The 14,012-nt window shown below is 39.9% G+C and overlaps 1 protein-coding gene across 1 annotated transcript in view; it reads left to right on the top strand.

Annotated features, from left to right (window-relative positions):
- syne2b (spectrin repeat containing, nuclear envelope 2b) overlaps positions 1 to 14,012 on the top strand; it is a 199,714-nt gene that overhangs the window by 3,795 nt on the left and 181,907 nt on the right. Inside the window, exon 2 of the mRNA XM_085768285.1 lies at positions 4,978 to 5,112. Within this exon, the coding sequence (XP_085624411.1) occupies positions 5,016 to 5,112 (97 nt within the window). The 5' untranslated portion in view covers positions 4,978 to 5,015. The remainder of the gene's footprint in view (positions 1 to 4,977; positions 5,113 to 14,012) is intronic.

Here is a 14,012-nt window from a genome sequence, read left to right as displayed (position 1 = left end):
TGCTCTCTCTCTCTGTCTCTCTTAGTTCTGCTGTTTCTGCATCGCTTGTCTTCCTCATTACTCCTCCTCTGCCTCTCCCTCCTCCTCCTCTTTCCCCTACATTTTTATACAGTAATAATAATGACAGCAATAAGTATCTGAGCACGACCTCACATCTCATCACATCCATTACAGATGTGTGACTCCACATGCAGCCAGCTGCCTGTTTGTTTCCAGATGTGGCTCATCTGTGTCGTCCTACTGGACACATTAACAACCACGTGTAGTTTGTGTTTTACTACAGAACAGACAGTGACAGATACCAGGTGATAAAAGCTGCGCTGCTCTTCCTGTAACCGATACACACGTTCGATCCCCGCGGCGGTCCGTTTCCTCTCCGCCGGGCTCTTGGATTAATTTTCCTCTTTTTTGTTTTTATTTACAACTCTCTCTCTCTCTTGGATCTGCATGTTACCCCCTCCTCCTCTCTCCCCTCTCCTCTCCCCCCTCCTCCCTCCCCCCTGCAGCTGACATGAAGCCTTGGGATAACTTAAATGCCGTGCTATAGTGGTTCAGCCTCCCCCTCCACACACACACACACACACACACACACACACATATATACGTCTGAGTATTTCAGTACATTGACAGCTCTGAACTCCAGTCTTTAGACTCTGCATGTGTTAAAGGGATAGTTCGACATTTTGGCAAATTGGCCCATTGCCATAATCCCTATAGTCATAGCAGTAGGTTCGTTACCTTTAATTGTCGGTGCAAGCTATTTTTAGAACGGCAGAGCAGAGCCGTGAGCTGCTCAGAGCTACGCTACGGAGGCTCATGGGATTTCTTGGTTTCCCATCAAATACACAATCAATAAATAAATGCGGAGACTGCTTGATGAAAAACTGTCCCTGAAGGCAACGCGCATCAGCGGTTTTGCATGAATTTCCCTCTAAAACAACTCTGTCTGGTAACGTTGTGTTATTATCTCATAGCGTGGTGAATGTGCAGGTCACAACTTGTCCACCGGAGTGTTTTGGAGTTGTTGGATTGTGTATTTGATGAGTTCTAAAAACAACATGCACCGACAATTAAAGGGACAACGAGGAGTTTTGGAAAAGCGAAGCGTTTTCACACTACCTTTATGAGCCTCCGCACACCGTAAAATTCTTTTGACCGGCGCAAGACGGACTCATGTTTTCATTCATCAATAATTAAAGTCAGAGGTTCAAAGAGGTTCAGATACCACCGTAGTTCCGACCATAAACGGCGATTCAGCTACATTATTCTCATGACTCGTTGCGAAACTGAAAGTAAAGAAACGCTGGTCGGCTCGACCAGCATTTCCACCACCACTAATAATAACAAAATAACGATAGAGACAGAATGATATATTTATCGAAAATGGGCCCATTAACAAGTGTGGGTAGCGGAGATTCATCCACAGTAACGTGAGACTTTTTTATAACCGATTAGAAACTCCTCGTTGTCCCTTTAAAGGTAACGAACCTACTGCTATGACTATAGGGATTATGGCAATGGGCCAACTTGCCAAAATGTTGAACTATCCCTTTAACTGTGGAGGCTGAATTGCATCATGGGAGGAGCTGTGGCTTCATGGAGGTTTTTACTGTTTCGAGGTCTGATGCGTCTAGTCTGCTTCTGTCATTATGTTTTGATGATGATGTTCTAGTTAATATTGAATCCATTGATTATATGGCACCTTTAGAAAAAAAAAAAGATGTTGATGCTTTAAGATACGAGTCCAACAACATAAACAGAAACCAGGAGGAAGATGTGAACAACTAAAGGAGATGGAAAGTTTAATAACAAAAAAGAGTTATAAGACAAAAACAACATAAAGCAACAGAATGAGCTGAATAAAAGCATAAAGAGGTAAAAAAAAAAAAAAAAAAAAACCTGGAAGAGATAGATCAGTTGACAGTGAAAAAAAAAGTGAAAAACAGATCAATAGAAATAATAATAAAAAAACAATAGAAACAGCTTGAATCATTTGAAAAGACAGGGCTGAGAAAAAGATAAATGAAAGGATAAATGAAAACCATAAAAATAATACAATGAAATGAAAGTAGAAGATTTAAAGACGAGAAGAAAACGACATCATGTAAAAGTAAAAATACCTGTTAAAAAAATAAACACATCAGTGTTGTTAACAGTTTTCAGAAATGTGAGGAACAAAATGTCAAATATCTGACTCTGACATTTACAGGAATGAGGAAGTAGAGAGAGAAGAAAAAGAAACGATTATCAGGTGGAGATGGTTTCCTGTGGCAGACGAGACGACTTCCTGTTTGATGATGTCGTCCAACTGGTTCCTTGGTATTTATTTATCAGGCTGAGAGAAAAAAACCCTCCTTCCCTCCTTCCCTCCTTCCCTCCTTCCCTCCTTCCCTCCATCTTCTCCTTTTTCTTTTTCTTAATTAAAATGTTTTTTTATAGTTTAACGACAGCGTCTGAAGTCCTGGTGTAAAACTCTAAAAGCCCTGAGGTTTCTGCTCTGTGTTAACATTACATTTATCAGACGGACGTTTCCTCTTTGATTGATTGATTGTTTTTATCTTGGTGTCTGAAATTCAGTCGTTTCCTTCACTGAGACGTTTATGATCACACCACATCTCAGTCTGTTTAGTTTCCAGTTTATTATTCATCACCAGTTCTTTTTCATTTCTCCTCTTCTTCTGGATTGTTTTTGTTTTTACTGACTCATGAAATCCTTCTCTTGTCCTGGGAGTGAAGAGAGTCCAGGAAGTGGATCAAACATAATCCCGTATGATTTGGTTCATTCGTTAACAGAGACCCCGCCCCTCTCTGGCAGTGCAGGCATGTTAAAACAAACCAACCCCGTTCTATTTGACCCGGTCTGTCACTCAGGCCCACGTGCTGCTGCTGCTGCTGCTGCTGCTGCTGCTGCTGCTGCTGCTGCTGCTGCTGCTATTTCACACTGTTTTATTTTAGCTCCACTCACCTGTCTGCTCTCCTAAAGTGTCACTGCAGAGGAAACTCACAGGCACCTGACTGAGTTTATTCTTTGTTTTTTTGTTTTGTTTCTTTAAGCGTGTGATGAGTGTGTGTGGGCACTAGGCAGGCGTGTCAGGAGGAGACCGGTCTAAATGTCACGCATTTTTCTCAGTTCACTTACTCTAGTCATATCCCAGGGCAAGACAGAACAAGACGGGACCGAGCCCCGCGCCCGCAGCTCTTCATGTAGCGTTCACTGTCAGTTCACAGCGTCTTGCTTCTCTGTAAACTGTGATACACTCCTCTCCACTGTGGTTTCTGTGGCCTCTGTTGACAAAGTGTTGCAGCAACAGCAGCACACGACTCTGGACTGTCATGTCTGTCATGTATCTGTGTTTGTTCAGAGGACTTATACTCTGTCTTAAGGTTTTTGAGGAGAGTGAACAGTTCTCATCAGGCCTGAACACTGAGGGGACAGAACATTAGAAACTGCTGCGCCACTAAAAACACTAGAGACCGGTCTGGATGAAGGACAGACAGGGACAAGGCTCCAGTTTGCACATTAACAGAGAAAACATGCTAAATCAATCACTTTGATGTATGAATTCTGCAAGAGCATCCTATTATGTTTCGAAATGTGTCTCTGTATTGTATGCAGCCTAATGATCTTGTCTCTAACACCATGATTGATTTTAAATGTAACAGTAACACCTTGGTTTTGTATGTCTGTCATTCATACAAAATCAAACTATCAATCAATCAAAAAACTTTGCAATGCAAATCAATCAATGCAGAATGATGTGATATTACATCTTTGTAAGAAAACATGTCAAATTCAGTTTAGTTTAGTTTATTTATTGTCACAGCATAAGAGCATATAGAAATATTCAAAACCCAGACTACCAGATTCAATCACAGTTTTATTTTTCCAACAGCAATACACACCTTGAATGGACTCAATTAACACACAACACTAAATGCTGTGCAGTCTCTTCTCCATGTGTTATATTCTTGCTCTTATTGGTTGATTAAGCTTTTATCTATTTGTATTTATTATTCAGTGACGTGATTGTTGTAATTTGTTATTTGTGGCACCTACAGTAACAGAGCAGCACTTTTAATTGTGTTCTATTATTCACAATATAATGACAATAAATGCGCTTTGACTTTTGACTTTGTCTACAATGACATATGTTTGTCAGTCTCTCTCCTGTTGCAGCAAAACAATTCAAAAGTTAGAAACATAAAGTTCACCTATATGGTCAATAGATAATGAAATATCAACAGTATTACAACATGAGTATGGCAGTGGCCCATGTATGTTGTCTTTTATGACTAAAAATCTCATATCTGGGACATGCGTTGTTATTCCAGATGTACACACACACAGATGTTTGTGTACTGACATGTTGCATTCAGGTGCACTTGAGTAAAAATCTAATCTCACTGTAAAAACCTTTGTTGATGTTGATCAACAACTGCAAACAGAAAACAGAGTTGTCTCAGAAAGTCGTACGTTTCCGCTGAGTGCACTGCAAAAACTCAAAATCTTTCCAAGAATATTTGTCTCATTTCTGGTCAAAATGTCTCATTTCTAGTCAGAACTAATCTCTTTCCACTTAAAATAAGACTCATCACCTAAAACGTAACTTGTTTGTAGATCATTTTCACTTGTTTCAAACTAATTTTCACTTGAAATAAGTAGAAAAATCTGCAAGTTTTTTGTGCTTGTAATAAGAAAGAAAAACTTGCTCCACTATCAGATTTTTCAACTTATTTCAAGTGAAAATATCCTTGAAAGAAGTAAAAAGTGTCTAAAAACAAGCTGCTTTTTAATGTGATGAGTCTTATTTTAAGTAGAATGAGATTTGTTTTGACTAGAAATAAGACAAATATTCTTGGTAAGATATTTGAGTTTCCTCTCAGTGGCTCCATCATCGGGCATCGAACCTGCAGCCACACAGAGGAGACGCTGATGTGTTTCACTGTGGACTAATGTTTCTTCTCTCTCTGGTTCAGAGTGGTGCCATGCTGCCAGGAGGCCGTCGGTGAGGAACATGTCGTCAGACTTCTACTCCAGAGATGAGGCGGTGGCGGTGGCGGAGCGGGGGCCGATCCCCCTGGACATCGACAACGTCCACATGCTGCTGCAGGGTCAGTCTGTAGGATGGAGTCATGTTTATCCTCATTTTACTGCACTGCAAAAACTCAAAATCTTTCCAAGAATATTTGTCATATTTCTTGTCAAAATGTCTCATTTCTAGTCAAAACTAATCTCTTTCCACTTAAAATAAGACTCATCACCTAAAAATGAACTTGTTTTTAGATCATTTTCACTTGTTTCAAACTAATTTTCACTTGAAATAAGCAAAAAAATCTGCCAGTGAAAGCAAGTTTTTTTAATGCTTGTAATAAGAAAGAAAAACTTGCTCCACTATCAGATTTTTCTACTTATTTCAAGTGAAAATATCCTTGAAAGAAGTAAAAAGTGTCTAAAAACAAGCTGCTTTTTAATGTGATGAGTCTTATTTTAAGTATAATGAGATTTGTTTTGACTGGAAATAAGACAAATATTCTTGGTAAGATTTTGAGTTTTTGCAGTGTTGCTGTTGTTTTTTGCAGGTATTTGTAATGATTTCTGCTGCTTTGAAAGTTTATTTGTTTTTTTTGTTTTTTTTGGATGTGATCAAACCACGGAGCTGTAACAGAAAACCCAGTTGAGTTCAGGCTGAGCTGAGTGGAGACTTGAGGTTGTTTTCTGGTCTGAGCTCACAGTTGTAAAAAGAAAAACTACACTGTCCTGAGTTCAGTGTTTTATCTCTGTTACCGCGGCAACGTAACAAACCATTAAGCCTCAGTTGTGTGACGTGTCTGGCTCAGGGGAGAGGTTTGATGTCTGCTGGCTCCGTCCTCTTCCTCCTCCTCCTCCTCCTCCTCCTAACCCCTAACCCTAGCTCCTGCTCATTTTGGACATTTTTCAAACCAAACAATAGGCTTTATGCACAGCTCCACTACTTCCTGAACTTAAACAAGGTCACAGACACACCTGGATTAATCAGTTTGTCCAATAATGTAAAACAGGAAATAAAGGAGCTTGTTTAAGTTCAGGAAGTAGTGGAGTTGCGCATAAAGCCTATTCATAAAAAGAATAAATAATAGATATTGTAAACTGATAATGCAGGTTTCTTTATGATCAAAGCACTAAGTTTCTAATAATTACTTCTGCCTTATGACAATATTCTAGTTCACAGTAACCCTCCTCTGATGTTACTGACTGCAGATACAGATGTTCAGTAACACTTTGTTGTGCATCTGGACTGAAGCTTCAGTGTTAAAGGTCCCATATTATGAAAAACAGGTTTTGTCTGGTCTCTACATACATAAACGGATCCTCCCTGAGCCTACCAACTCCTAGAATGAGGAAAGCAAACGGGTCCTGCATCGACTCTGCAGCCCACCGACTGGTAAAACGGTGCTCATACAGACTGTTCAGACTCAGCTCCTGTGGTGATGTCACGACGGGAGTGAGGCCGGCCCCTCAGCGCGATAAAACGCCCACCACGTCTATTTCTATGGCTGCAGTGCATAGCAAGAAACTCCTTAGCTACATTGATGAAATACCGACCAATTTTAAGTCATAAAGTGGTAATAATCTTTGCCATGTACAGTAACCATGTTACTTAAAGGTGCAGGCACAGAAACAGCTTGTTCTCAGCAGAGCTCATTTGAGCGACTTTTAGACAGCCGACATTCAGGACCACGGATCAGTTTGGGCCAATACATTTACAATACAGTGTAGTTGGACGTCTGACAGCTGAGTGAAATTGAGTAAAAAGAGTATAATATGGGATCTTTAAGTCAGTGAGACCTTCAGGTTCATTATCTGATGGCTGAGTTGAGGTCAAACTCTGAAAGCAGAGGAGTCTGGATCTGTTTCTATGAATCTGATCCATCTTCTCTTTGTCGTCGTGGTCGTTGCACCAGTTCCTGAAATGGACATCAGTCATTTTTCATTTCTTTCTTTTGCATCATCTGATCTTTGTTGTTTCTCAACCTCCTCTCCTCTCTCCTAACAGCCTTTCTCTCTCTTTCTCTCTTTCTCTCTCTGTCCGTCCACCCATCCAACAGTTTTTATTTTGGGTTCATTCCTACCAGGTTCTCCGCTGAATTATTTTTAGCTCATGACTCCCCCCCTCCCTCACATTTAGAGCACAGTGTTTCTTTTTTACTAAAGCTTGTAAATGTTTTTCCAACTATGTCATTTCCAGCTGGTACAATGTGCCAAATACATGATGTAAGATTTACGACCCCATGACAAACCAGCTTGTTAAATAAAACTGGGGGATTTTTTTTTCTGTTTATATATTTGAAGTGGTAATGATGACTTGTTCATATTGTGTGTGTGTGTGTGTGTGTGTGTGTGTGTGTGTGTGTGTGTGTGTGTGTGTGTGTGTTGGGTGGATTCAGCACAGTTAGAAAGGACACTTTATTTAATTGAGCACATGTAATCTGGTTTTATTAGAGTTTATTACATGATGCATTTAACGCCATTAACTGCATCAAAACAAACTGAAGGTTCAAAGATGATGCACGTTTAGTGACTTTTATACTGTTGAAGAAACTTTTTAAACAAGATTAGTGATTATAAAAAGAAAATGCATAAAATTCATGAAAAAAATGTGAATAAATATATCAAAGCACACAAGAAAAAGTCTATTTAACACTTTTCTTCAAGAGATAATGACGACAGAAGTGTAAAACCAGTCAAAAAAGAGAGGCCCAATTCTCACAGCAGTTGACATTTGACATATTTTCCAGTTTGTGCAGCATCAGGTTCCCATGAGGCTGCAGGGGGGAGTGTTGCATGCAGCTTTGAAGCCTCTTAAGTATAAGCCACAGGTAAAAAAAAAAAAAAAAGAAAAGAAGAAAAAAGAGGCGGAGTCCATTCAGCCTCACTCACCTGCATCCCTGCAGGCTGGAAATGTAAAACTGAGCTGGTTAGACGAGAAATGCTCTCAGACGCATTTTTATATCAGCTTCTTTTTTTTTTTTGCACTTCACATGGCGTCTTGCTGCAGTCGAGTCGGAGCCGTTAACCATGTGTTCACTAGTAGGCCCCAGAGGTTTGCTTTAGATTCATGAGACTTTTGCTGATCTGTGTAACTTTCACAGCATGAGTGGGCGCTGGGGCAAAGGTGAGTGTTTCTATTTGTCTCTATTATGGTGGTGACAGAGCAAAACTGTACATTAGACGTCAGCTTATTAGCATGTACAGTATAGGCCTATAGCATGTGGCTTAGTGTGATGTATCTACAGCTATAAATTAAAGAAAAACAAAGCTGAGCATCTCCACATTTGTTAATGAAGAATCTTTACATCATTAAACAACATCAACCATCTTTTTCCAGCTCAGTTTAAATCTATTTTTCTTCAGAGAGAGGCTCACTCCCGTTAATTTAGGAGATATACTGAGGATTTGTTGCCGTGCTGTACGTTGTTTCCACTTTTCCCAGTTTGTTTTGTGTTTGTTTAAAGCAGCAGTCTGTGTAGGTCACAGTCACAGCTACAGTACAAGTTCATATAGAAAAAACCCAGAGTGCAGCTGTTTGTTGCCCTGGAGGTAGAGTAGAGCTCTGCTGCAGAGGCTCAGCCATCATACAGTACTGATTGATGTTTACATGCAACTGCTAGCAGCTTCATGTCGCCTCACTAGTACTGTACAGTATGTAAGTCATGTTGCTGCTGATCAAGCTATAACCGACCAAACTGGAGGCCTGCTGCTACCTAAAGAAAAACCAGCACCAGCCACCTCATGCTACAGTAATAGAGCAATTATAAGGTCACTGTTCTCACCTTTACACAGCGTTTCTGCCCACGCTGCAAGTCCCATAACAATGGAAAACTGATTGGTTAATACTGTCCAATTTACCTGCAGCTGCTCGCCTTAAAATGTCACCGTCATGCTGTTGCACATGATGTTATTCTTTCACCATATTGTGATTTATGTGACAGAAGCTAAGATAAGATAAGATATAAACAAGTCAGTTTTAGGGAATGACATAAGAGTTCAATAAAGAAGTAAACTATAAACAAAAAGATGCAAGAGACAAGACAAACTATGTATGCATAAAACTTAAATAAGAATATGAAATAAACGTTATTGCACCAGATAAAGAAGACCAGACAATGACAATGATGTCAACCATGATTTATTTTTTAGAAGCAGCACATGTATTGTGAAAAATTATAAGAATAATTCCTGGAAAACATCTAATAAGTTGTAATTTACATGCTCTTATTGTGAAGTCTGTTAACTGAGCTACAGCAGAGGTTTATTTCTGCAGCTACTGAAACAGCAACAGTGATCAAAATAATTCTTCATGGCAAAACATCTTAGTGTGTCACTCACTGCCGTCCGGTTTCTCCAAATTAGCTTCTGTTCTGTACATTAAACAGCTCAAAGAGTCACGTCGGGTCATGTTGCTACAGAAATCCAACACCCCCTCTCCCCATACGTACATCTCCCTTACCTTTGTTTGATGACACCAGATTAATTATAATAAGACGTGTGAGTCATGGCGGGAGCTCTCCAGGATTAAGATTAGACCAGTGAACTGAGGCCAGAGGTGCACGACGTCCTGCTGTTAAACATATTAAAGCAGAAAATAAACTCCGAGGGAGCGTCCAGTCTGACGGAGAGCTGGAGCTGGAGCTGGAGGACCGACCGCTCGTCTCTGTAGCTGCTGATTAATGCAGGAAACTGGGAAACTGATTGGCCAAAAAGTTCAACTGCTGGTACCTTGGACACCGCTGCAAGATGAGGCTTTAAAATAAAATCGGATTAGATCATTGCTGTTGTTGTTGGGTAAAAGTCTGTTAGTTTTACCACCATGGGGATAATGGAGGACGAGGAGGACTGGCTTCTGTGTGAGACTCTTCATCATGTCACTGACCTGAATGACTTCATTGAGCCTTACAGTGGTGAGTCCAGGTCTCTGACAACCTCTCAGGCACCGCAAAAACTCAAATATCTTAATATATTTGTCTTATTTCTAATCAAAATGTCATTTCTAGTCAAAACAAATCTCATTATACTTAAAATAAGACTCATCACATTAAAAAGCAGCTTGTTTTTAGACACTTTTTACTTCTTTCAAGCATATTTTCACTTGAAATAAGTAGAAAAATCTGATAGTGGAGCAAGTTTTTCTTCCTTATTACAAGCACAAAAAACTTGCTTTCACTGGCAGATTTTTCTACTTATTGCAAGTGAAAATTTGTTTGAAACAAGTGAAAATTATCTAAAAACAAGTTACTTTTTAGGTGATGGGTCTTATTTTAAGTGGAAAGAGATTAGTTTTGACTACAAATGAGACATTTTGTCAAGAAATAAGACAAATATCATCATTCATATATCATTTGCAAATACAAAAAAAATCAACAGATTACACACCACGGTATGAGTGATGATGACGCATGCTCTGTGTCAGAACATGAATGGTAAGGAAGGTGGGTGTCGTGCAGCGTAACTGTACAGTTTTTATTTCAATATGCATTTACATGTTGGCCTAATAAGAAACTATTTTGCTTTTGGCAATGTCTCAACTGAAAATGTAAAAGCATTTTTAATATCTTAATAGAAATGCATGTAGGCCATCCTATTCCAGGACGTGTACCAGCAGGAGCAGTAACCAGTTATATTTGTAATCCACTGCCAGAGGTTTGAGATTTATTGCAGGTAGGTGTTAGAAACGTACAGCAGGCTGACAATAACTTCTGTAGAGAGCTTTTCCTCACGCTGATCTGGGTTAAGACTCTTTGCTTCAGCTCTTTTTATGCTGATCTGCTGTCAGTGGCTGTAATTATTGAACTGAGGCCCTTTATGCTTGTTCAGGCAACACACAGGCCAAATATTTCTAGTTGTGATCCAGGGGTCGCGTTAACCGGATATTTTCCGTCATTGACCGTTTTTTTAAAACGGTGACGGAAAAAAATTGAGGCCATCCGTCATTTTGACAGATTGCAATTCACAGCCATGGCTGTCTGGCCATGTGCATTTGTTTACAATGAAGCCGGCGGATAATCAATACATGGAGCGGTGGATAACGATATAAAACATATGTCACAAAGTCACTACGGTGAGAATTAGATTAAAAATAAAAAATAAAAAAACTCACAGCTGGCTGGTGCGCTCAGTAGAAAACGCTGTAGTACCTCCTCTAGGCCTGTGTGGAGCGTGTGTGGCGCTGTAGCGCTGCCACACATAAACACCAACAACAGAGAAGAAGACAGAAAGCTTCCCCGCAGTATTCAAACTCCTTCTTAGAGATGGGATTTATGGCTCTTTGAGGGGAGCCGGGTCTTGGTGAGCCGTTCCTTTCAAAGAGCCGTTCAAAAAACTGGCTCATTTGACTGATTTTTTAAATATTTATTAAGTTTTAAGAAGCCAGCCTGGTGGTAACTCATTTTATCTTGGAAATAATGGGGTGAGATTTGGAACAAAATAATACAAAATTAGATATCCCACTAATATCTGAGTTTGCACGCCACTTACGTAGCCAATGGAGCAGCTTCAATTGACTGTTATGAACATACAGAGATGTTAAAAAAAAAAAAAGAACGGTTCCCAGCTGTGACTCGGTTCCCATCGTTCATGTTAACGAGCCGTTCAATAGAATCGGTTCGTTCGTGAACGTCACAACACTACTTCAAGTGGATTAAATGTTGATGGGAGTCGTGTCAGTGCAAATATGACGGTCGATAATGATTTAACGGGCGAGATTCAGCTGCAGTGTCCGAGGGGCCGACAGTAGTCAGCTGTTAAGTTACGTAGCTGTAGCTACACAGGTGTGTCTCGGTACAGGTAGAGCGGTGGGGGTAGGACATCACCGTTTCACACACTCGCCGCGCACAACTCTTCTAAAGGTAACGCTAAGCCTTCTTTTAATGTATTTTGCCCGCCGTGGCATTGTTTATAACACTTAAAGCTGAGTGGGTTTTGTCTTGTCTGAATTTGTGCTGCATCTGGCTGTGTGGTCTATAGCTTCAGTTGTTTCAGTGATGCGCAGTGGCTGCGTGCGTGCGTGCGTAAAAGAGAAATGAGAGGCACAGAGAGAGAGAGAGAGAGAGAGAGAGAGCTAACGCCAGTGCACTATGCGGTGCCTATGTGAAAACGTGCTCCTTTGGATGTTTTGGTATAACACATGGGTTAGCATGTTGATTGTTGACAGAAAACTGATGTCATCATCAGGTATTTACGTTGTATTTAGATGTTGAGTGGCAGAAAGTGACCCCCGCATTCACTGATGACCCATAGATGTGCTCTGACGCAGACTCTGCTTCGGAGCATACTCTGTTCAATTTGTTTGGACTTGATATGAATTAAACATGAATTAAAATTGAATGCTATTGAATATGGCATTATTATCTTTTTTTTTTTTTTTAATTAAAGTGACCGGTAAAAATAGATTATGACGGAATTTTTATGACCCCGTCAGTCAAAATGACCGGCGACGAAAAAGTCTAGCGCAACCTCTGTTGTGATCATACATTATCCCCAGAAGTTTTTTTTTTTTTCAGGCTAATGAGCCAAACCCTTGGGTGTAAGCGACATTCATAACCTGTGTTTATAAAAAAGGCAAAGTTATTACAGCTGCTAACGCCTGGCTAGTTTCACAATAGGTCCAACAGAAAACAAAAAACAAAAAAAAACTCTTTGTGCTGCTGCCTTTGGTTTAAGTGAATCACACACTGACAGCTTCAATGAGGGAATGCAACAGCTCAGGTATAAAGGCACCGGTTACACACACTTTGGTTGTAATAGTTTTGACTTTCACTTACTGTACAAGTAGAGGTATGCAGTGTAGGCCATAGTTTTGTATAATTAAAAGGAAACATAATGTTGGGTTGCCTTTAACTGGTTTTTAAATGTCAACACATTTTTAAAATGTGGGACGCAGTGACTTATGTACAGTTTTGACAGATTTTTTTTATCATCTTAATGATTATCCTCCAAATGTTCACACTGGGTGTTTCTGTTTCGGCCAGACTGAGACCGAACACCTGCCGTTTACAGCAACGGGTCATGGACACGGCAGAGATTCCTCAGTCACGAGATCTCACAAAATCTCGCGTGATTTCGGGAGAAAAACAGATATTGTGGTTGAACTACGTTGTCAGGTCAGCTTGACCTTAGCGGCTGCATTTTATAACCTGTGTAATTTACTGTTTCCATGTGTAACAAGGTCAACTTGCTACCAAGCCAAAGATACTCAACTACTACACTGCAAAAAGTCAAATATCTTACCAAGAATATTTGTCTTATTTTTTGTCAAAATGTTATTTTTAGTTTAAACAAATCTCATTATACTTAAAATAAGACTCATCACATTAAAAAGCAGCTTGTTTTTTTGACACTTTTTCCTTCTTTCAAGCATATTTTCACTTAAAATAATCTGGTAATGGGGCAAGTTTTTCAAAAGTACAAAAAAATAGCTTTCACTGGCAGATTTTTCTGCTTATTTCAAGTGAAAATGTGTTTGAAACAAGTGAAAATGATCTAAAAACAAGTTAATTTTTAGGTGATGAGTCTTATTTTAAGTGGAAAGGGATTGTTTTGACTAGAAATGAGACAGATATTCTTGGAAAGATTGAGTTTTTGCAGTGTACCTTTTCAAACCGTCTTTGATCAAGCTAGCTTGCTTGTTAGCTTTTTGTAGCAGCAAGAAACGAAAACAGAGGGAAAGAATTCTGGTGAAACCCTGGCTGAGAGGATGATGTAATTTCAGGCGGACATGTTGGTGAGGTCTGAGAAAGCACGCTACATCCGTCTGTGATGCTTCCCACGTGTTTCAGCCAGTGAAAGCAGTCCCTGTCTGTCTGGAGGATCACACTAAACTTTTGGTATATCTGGTGTCAGACTTGTAAGTCCTGTACGTAGCTACACCGCTTCAGCATAATGTTTTCTGGTGAAAGCTTGACAGGCCTCTTGTGCATCGCTACGGTTGCTAACGTAGGATTGGACAGTAGCTGTTTGTGGGAGTGGCTTAGCGAAG

This window comes from Trachurus japonicus, chromosome 22, assembly GCF_045865225.1.
Source record: "Trachurus japonicus isolate A0001 chromosome 22, Traja_1.0".
In the NCBI taxonomy this organism is placed as follows: Eukaryota; Metazoa; Chordata; class Actinopteri; order Carangiformes; family Carangidae; genus Trachurus; species Trachurus japonicus.
Note: the sequence above shows the minus strand (reverse complement) of the source record. Positions and strands in the feature narration are given on the sequence as shown.